This window comes from Leiobunum rupestre, chromosome 2, assembly GCF_980474605.1.
Source record: "Leiobunum rupestre chromosome 2, qqLeiRupe1.1.hap1, whole genome shotgun sequence".
Classification (NCBI taxonomy): domain Eukaryota; kingdom Metazoa; phylum Arthropoda; class Arachnida; order Opiliones; family Sclerosomatidae; genus Leiobunum; species Leiobunum rupestre.
Window position 1 is genome coordinate 59,233,539 of NC_143385.1, and position 8,297 is coordinate 59,241,835.

At 34.2% G+C, this 8,297-nt stretch overlaps 1 protein-coding gene across 1 annotated transcript; it reads right to left on the reverse strand.

The window, feature by feature from the left end:
• Nucleotides 1-359: 359 nt before the first annotated feature.
• On the reverse strand, nucleotides 360-8,088 carry LOC149958556 (uncharacterized). The gene is made up of 9 exons (XM_090167215.1): nucleotides 8,043-8,088; nucleotides 6,882-6,995; nucleotides 6,720-6,830; nucleotides 6,475-6,617; nucleotides 6,039-6,172; nucleotides 5,700-5,980; nucleotides 5,228-5,639; nucleotides 586-797; nucleotides 360-511 (listed from the first exon to the last, which is right to left on the reverse strand). The coding sequence occupies exons 1-9, from the start codon at nucleotides 8,086-8,088 to the stop codon at nucleotides 360-362; spliced, it is 1,605 nt and encodes a 534-aa protein (XP_090023341.1).
• Between the last annotated feature and the right edge of the window lie 209 nt (nucleotides 8,089-8,297).

Genomic DNA, 8,297 nt, shown 5'->3' on the forward strand with positions numbered 1-8,297 from the left:
CATAATATAAAATCTGCATTTTACGAAGCGATGACTTTGGGTTTTGTATTTCGGGCACAATGTAGTTTTTATTGGACTCTAAGTTCGTTGCTTTTTTCTCCACGTACACTTCCAATTCATTTAATATGTTACGAAGAAGCTCGGATGCACAATATTTCTGCTGGTGATTCCCAATGTTAACGAATATCTTAAATTGAATACAGAATTATATAAACGATGGAAAAGCCAAACATGGTGTTAAAATATTTAACGGAGAAGTGAACGAAACTAAATAAGATATTGATTCTGCTATTATAGTTTCATTTGATTGTAGCAATTGGGCTGTAGACCAGTAGCCTTTACTTGGTGTAAGAGATACATCACCAAGTACTTCGTAACCTTTTCTCCAAGCTAGGAGGGATTTCATCCTGTTGAAGTGAGCACCCTAATTGTTGTATGACTAGATACATATCACAGTTTTTTGTTGATTGCTCCAAGTTAGATATAGTTTTTATAGTTTTATCTGATATTCCTTAAAATGAGAAAGTATATACATGTAAGTCATTATTTAACAGACCTTAAAGACCACATTTTTATCAAACTAACTCATTTGTTGGGTCTCTTTTTCCCCTTTCTTTTTAGTTACTGGTTTCGGTTTAGAAACATTTCGCCTTACAAGTAAATAGGGTTGTTGTTTACAGGTAAGTTCGCTTTGTGTTTCAGGTATTGCACTTTCATTATTTAAAGATGTATTCGAGATCTCTAAATACACATAAGGCTCTATTATAAGCACTTCTTCTTTTTCTAGGAATCTTTCACTATGAATAAATAACAAACAATTTCAAATTAAAATCTTTTTAAACAAACGATCAAAAGCCAGTTTAACTACAGCTTCAATGTATTAATAATAACCATTCCAAGGCTTACGTTGTTTTTTAGTTTTAAAGTCATTTTGGTTTATTAACACAGTGAAAACAATCAACTCACAATCATTGGAAAAAGTAAAACAATTTATAATAAAGCAGGATACATATACGCTGCATAAACCTGCTAGAAGACGATTCAAACGAAATCGAACTATTGTTTATGGAATTGACGAACAGTGGCAAGCGGACTTGGCAGATTTTCAGAAGCTGTCTAAATATAATTCAAGATCTCGCTACGTATTATGTATTATCGACATATTTAGCAAATACGCTATGGCTGTAGCGGTTAAAAATAAGAAAGGTGTAACAATTTTAGAAGCGTTACGTAACGTTTTTGAAAAAGGCCGTCAACCGAAAAGAATTCAAAGTGATCATGGAAACGAATTTGTCTGTCAAGAAGTGCAGAGTGAATTAGAAAGAAGGAACATTAAATTTTTCGCTACCCGATCGGAAATGAAAGCGTCCATTATTGAAAGATTCATTAGAAGTTTTAAATCTCGTTTATATCGCTATTTCACGCAGAATAACACCCTTAAATATATCGACGTTTTAGATGATATTATAAACGCTTATAACAATAGTTATCATAGATCAATTAAATGTAAACCCGCGGAAGTTACTCTAGATAACTCTGCTAAAATATGGAAAAATCTTTACGGTTCGGTAAATTTTTCTCCTCCGTTAACATACGCGTTTGAAATTGGAGATATTTGTAGAATAAGTAGAAATTTATCAATTTTCGATAAGAAATATAACCCGAATTTTACTACAGAATTGTTTAAAATAGCTGAGAGACTACCACGTGACCCACCTGTATATAAGCTGATGGATTTAAATTCTAACCCCATTTTAGGAGTATTCTATCGAGAGGAGGTTCAGATTGTTGGTCGAGATTTAAAAGACTGTTACTTCATAATCGAAAAAGTAATAAAAAAGAGGAAAAAATCGGACGGTCGCGTAGAACTGTATGTCAAGTGGCAAGATTACGACCCTACATTTAATTCTTGGATACAAGAAGTGGATTTAAAATGAGTTTATACGTAACGCTACCTTCAGATTCCTTGTCATTATATTACCAAGATAATAGCGTTGGTAAATTTCGAACGTATTTAGCTGAACCGTTAAGATTTGAGGAACAGTACGAAGTTGGGTTAGCGGAAATAAGCTATCCTCGGACATGGCATAACGTTCGAAAACCTAATCTATTGGTTATTAAAGACCCTCTCGAATATGATAAAATGACTGATAACCCTCTAGTTAAAGACCCTCTCGAATATGATAAAATAATTGAAGTTCCCGCGGGTTTTTATAAAACTCCGGAAGAACTATTACATGTTATGAACGTCCACAACCAAGAAGAAGAACAAGTTACATTCGCTTATTTAAATTATTCTAATCGAATTAAAGTTAAATTGCAACCGAAAATCAGAGCTGTAATTGGCCCCGATCTATCGATTTTACTAGGTTTTAAGGATAGAAGAGATAATGATTTCACCATTTTAAATTCAATGATAACCCCCTACCCAGTTGATATGAACGCTGGGTTACATTCCTTATTCGTTTATTCCGATCTGGTTGAAAATAGCGTTGTTGGGGATAGTTTAGCACCTCTATTAAGAATCATAAGCGTCGAAGAGAAAGCCGAGTCTAATGGGAAAACAACTACAAAAATATTTTCACAACCTACCAGTCGTGTGTAATAATATTAAGACTATAGAGATTAATATAACAGATGATTTAGGTGAGCCAATACAGTTTCATAGTGGAAAAGCTCACGTTGTATTACATTTTAAACCCCGTAAAATGTGTACTTCACTATAAACCTTTAATCATTCAGGACACACCTTCATTCTAGCTTAAGAGAGCGAACAGTTAACATCATGAGGTCTGAATATTCACCTTCAAGAACTGATTATGAAAGTTACTATTTAAACCAGGTTGGTTTCGGTGGAATACCTGTATATAGAGGTTTAGCCGTGCAAAGAGGACATGGACTAGGAAATATATTATCTTCAGCGTTTAGATTCGCGGTACCTTTACTGAAGAAAGGCGCTTCTTACTTGGGGAAAAAAACTTTTAAGTACCGGAGCGAAAGTAGCGACCGATGTTGTTAGCGGAGTCCCAATTAAAACAGCGCTTAAATCGCATTCTATTAACGCTGGAAGGGAAACTTTAGCTTCAGCAGCTGATGAAGCCATGAGACTAACATCTTCAGCTACGGATCATATTAAAAGAATGACGGGTTCCGGAAATAAAAGGAAACGAACTCAATCGAAAAGCGCCATTTCAACAGCAGGCAGGATAGCGAAAGGACGGTTCCCTAAACGTTCCGATATATTCTCATAATGTCCCTTTTACACCCGCACTCAGTTGAGTGTATAAATTCCGAGCTAGATTTGTTTCAAGTACCTATGACACAATCTTCGATTATTGGTGGAGAATGGGTTGAATATAATCCAATATCATATATAGTTGATAACGCATCAATTACATTTTCTATCAACGGTAACTCTGAAACGTATATAGACCTTTCACAAACTTTGCTGCACGTTCGAGTTAAGGTAACTAAAGATAATGGTCAATTACCGCAACCCGCGGTTCCAGGGGTTGCGGGTGGGGCCGCCGGAACTCCAGCCGACAATATCGCCCCCGAGAATTTGTTTCTTCATTCGCTTTTTAGCGACGTCCACGTATTTCTTAATGAAAGATCAGTAACACCTTCCAGTCAAAATTACGCTTATAAAAGTATGATACAAACTTTATTAACGTTCGGAGATTCTGCGAAAAAAAGTTATTTAACGAGTTCACTTTTCTATCGGGATACGCCTGGAAAGTTCGATTCATTTTTCGATAACGATGGTTTCTCTAAACGAGCGAGTTTAGCGCAAAAATGGGGCGATTGACTTGTTAGGCGTAGTCCATACTGATTTATGTCAACAACCACGTTTTTTATTAAATAGGGTTGATTTGAAATTTAAATTCGATAAAAATAGAGCAGCTTTTTGCGTTCATTCCGACGTAAAATGTTAAGTGGAGATTTTATCAGCTTCCCTTTATCTGAGGAAAGTTAAAGTGATACCGGAACTATCGCTCGCTCAAGCCAAGGCGCTACAATATGGAACCGCTAAATATCCTGTAACTCGTTCGGAGTGCACCTCATTTTCTATACCCGCTGGTCTTATGGCTAGTGTGCAAGATCATTTATTTACCGGACAAGCACCCAAGAAAGTTGTTATCGGGTTTGTGGAACAAAAAGCGTTTCTAGGAGATTTGAAAAAATCAAATTACAACTTTCAACATTTCGATTTATCAAGCATTGGATTGTACATTGACGGTAGCAGCGTCCCTCATAAGGCGTTATCTCTAAACTTTGAGGAGAATCAATATATTCAAGCGTATTGCAATCTTTTCATTCAAACTAATCAGTGGAACGTAGATGAAGGGAATCAGATAAGTCGGGAAGATTACCCTAACGGAAATTGTTTTTTCGCGTACAATTTAACCTCGGATCTTAATAACAACGCTAATCACTTGCATCTTGTAAAAAACAGTAACCTGAGATTAGAATTAAAATTTGCAAAACCGTTACCGGAGACGATTTCCATTCTAATTTACGCTGAGTTTCAAAATTTGATTGAAATTGATAAAAATCGAACCGTGATTTTCGATTACAGTAATTAATGGATTCGCTACAGATAACTAAAATTCTTGAAAAAGATTTAAGTACTAAAAGTATATTTCAAGGCGTGTTCGCGGCTGACAAGCTACCTAAATACGTAAAAATATTCCCTTCTCTATTTATTGTAAATACCGATACGAGTGCTGAACCTGGAGAACACTGGGTTCTAATATATTTTTCTAAACATAAAAATTGTGAATTCATGGATTCCTTTGGAAACCCGCCAGATTATTTTAAATTTAATGACTTTAATGAACGAAACAGTAAAACTGTAACTTTTAATTCTAATCAATTACAGAGTAATTCTAGTAATACGTGTGGAGCATTCTGTATCTATTTTGCTATAAACAGGTGTAAAGGAATAGAAATGTATAACATTGTGTCTAGGTTTAAGAAATATAAATATGTAAACGATAAAATGATTAAAGAGTTCATGTGCAAAATGTATTCAATAAAATAATTTTTTTACAATTTATAGCAATAGCAGTTTTTTTATATATACATAAATACAAGCATTCATTATAATTTTTCAATATCTTTATGACCATGCGCTAATGTACGAACCCCGCAGGGTAGAATGTATCTCTTATCATCATTTGGTGATAAACAAAGTTTTCTAGTATTTAAAGTAAATAGTTCATGCTTGAAACTAGCTATACGCATCATCTCGGCTGACATGGTTTCTTGATTGAAAAGACAACGTTCATAGTCTTCGTGGCGGATGACGTTTCTAATAACGTTCATGGCAACGCCCTTACAAACCTTTTTATGGTTTAAAATTGACTCTAAAGATTTCCCCAATCGCAACTCCTTTTCTATCTCTTCAGCGGTCTTAGACTCCCCGTACAATTTAATAGAATAAAGCTTTGGACGAAGTCCTACAAAGCTTTGAATTAACTGCGAATTTGTCTCGTCTTTAAAATAACCGAGAGCTTTTTTATTCTGATTAGAATGAAGGAAATGCGAAGGTGGATAATCAGAGAAGTCAAAGCGGTTTTTATGAACTTCAAAGTCTTTATAAACATCATCCGTCTTAATGTTGTACGTTAGACTGTCTGTAAATATTTTATATATTAGTACTATTTAAATAAAAAATGCATATTAAATTATATTACCAGTGTCTGTAAATAATAGTGATGCTTTGTCCCCGTACGTATTTTTTATGAATCCATAATGGAACCGATACATGAGCTCCTTGGATAAATCTAGAATGGTGAATCCGGTAAATATAGGCCGGTTAAGAACAATTTTAGCTCTCTTCTTATGAGCGCCGGCTAACTCTTCATTAAAGATGGTAAAGTGTTCAAACTGCGGGGAACTTGTAACTTTTAACATTCTTTCTGGTTTATGAATCAACTCGAAATTTATATGCTTCCGTAAATTTTCCATTGTTTTTCTAAAGAATTAAATGAAGTAAGGGAAAAAACAGCAATAAATTATTTAAATTGATTTACCCGAAAACAGAGTTAACCATTAGTTTCCAGAAATTCTTTTCAAATGAACTCTTGGATAATTTCCTCTGTTCAGTGTTGAATCTAACATATTTTTCTAACCATTTTCCTTGAGTGAAGGTTAGAGCTCGATGAACCTTGGTTATTTTCAAACCTAATTCTACATAATATTTTAAATTGCGGTAATGTACTATGTATTTCTCTTTATTATTTAAATTAGGAAGAAGTTTTGGTAGACTTTGATTCTCCTTAATATTTAATTTTCCTAAGAGATCTTTGGAGTATGGAGATAGCATATCATGTGTAATAACTTTAGATTCCGCCGCTACTGGGAGATCGTTATGTAAGTCATGCAACTCTGGAGGATATTCAAGATCCACCTGCAAAGGAAACAATTCTTTAAAAATATAATTCAATAATTATAACACTTGTTATTTACGTCTAAAATGTAACCGTTTTCAACGTTATTGGGAATACTCAGAATATTTTCACAGAGTGTTTGCAAATCATCCTCCTGAACCCACTGGAAGTCGCCTAGCGGTAGTGGTTCACACATAACAGCACCGTACAAATTATTAGCATCTTCAATTAAGTTAAATTAAGTTAATTTATATAATTAAAATTAAAATAATTAAAATAAAAAAAAATAAAAACAAATTATTTTTTTTTTTAAATGTAAATTACCTAAATAGCATATATAACTGCTCTCTTTAGACGAATCATATGTGTCGGGCATATATTTGTTATTCGCTTCAGAATAACGAGTTGAGATCATAGAAACACCGCCTCGAATACCTAAAAATTCAATGTAAATACAATAATATTTATAATATCAAAAAGCGTTACCCTTTTCAATAAATAAGTGTTGATCTATATCAAGTATGAGATCGAGGCGAACATCGGTCATCTTCAAAGCCGCTTGCCAGGCTAAACCTGGTGCGGTGTAAGCGTGAGCGGGGTCTAATTTATAATGAGTTATAGATAATGTTCTAAAATTTTCAAAAACGTCAGCTAAGAGCAACGCATCGCTTTTCACATAGAGGTCGGTGTATTCTCCTACGAAAACCGAGTTTAAGAGATTTGAAATATTTATACTATAGTAATTTTACCTAATGTTTGAATATTAAACGCTGTCCAAACATTTTGGGCGTGTAAATAATCAGATTCTAAAATATTTTGATTTTTCAATGAACTGAAAAACGCTTCTCTAGGTGGCAGCATCGTCTCGTCAAATTTCTTTTCATCGTCCATATACTCGTACGGGTAGACCCCCTTCCGCAAAAGCAGTTGAACTTTCTCACTTTCAAAATATTTCTTAACAATCTGGAATTTACTGGCTCCTTCCAAAACGAGATTAGATACTAGAGCATCGAGGCTATCACTTAGAAATCGATAAGAGTCTAAAAACCGAAATCTCCCTAAAAACAATAAAATTAATGTTAAGGTTAAATTCACAATAAAATATATTTACCTAGTTTCAGAGAAATATAATTTTCGCTAGTGGAAGGAATACAGTCGAGTGTCTGTTCCTTAAAATGACCAATCTCCTGACATATGAGATGTAAATCGTATCTATGTAGATTTATTATTGATATTATTATTATTCCTGGTTAATTATTTTACTAAATTTACCTGCTAAGGTTATGAAGGAAAACAGGGATAAATTCTGGAACTTTCTTTTGAAGATTACAGAGGTTATGCGCTGGTCCCCTGTATTTCCCAGTGAAATGACAATGATCGCGAACCGCGGGCATATTTCCCTGGTTAAGCTGCTTCTGACAAATGTAGCAATGTGTAGCAGCTTGAAACTGTTCCTCCTCCACCGGGGTAATAATCATTGGTACATTTGTCTCAATGAGTTCCATCAACTCCTTTTCTAATTCCAAAATAGACACTAGAAATCTTCGAGTTGCATCTTGTCCTCGATAGCAATCAGTTCGAACAGGTACACCTATTAGTATCCTATTATAATTTATCTGTTAAACAAAATTTTGCAAAATAACTTACCGTTAGGTCCTACAAGTACCCAAGAATACGCACAACTGATATGCATGTTTACTTTGCTGGTATTTGTATCGGGATCTAGATCACATCCTTGAACTCTCGGTAGGATTGCTTCAAAATCGGCGTAAAATACATACTGCACCTAATAATTTCATTTCATTAAGAGTTAAATTAAATAATTTTTATTTTTACTTTTTCCGTCCACTCATATTTATCAAAATAAAGCGTCTTCTTCTTGGTAGGGAAAACTGTTTTTTG

Coding starts and splice junctions, on each gene's coding strand:
- LOC149958556 (XM_090167215.1), bottom strand. CDS start 8,088: ATGCATATCAGTTGTGCGTATTCTTGGGTACTTGTAGGACCTAACG. Junction 6,831..6,881: donor ACACTTATTTATTGAAAAGG/GTAACGCTTTTT, acceptor TTGAATTTTTAG/GTATTCGAGGCGGTGTTTCT. Junction 798..5,227: donor ATGCGTATAGCTAGTTTCAA/GCATGAACTATT, acceptor ATTTATTCATAG/TGAAAGATTCCTAGAAAAAG.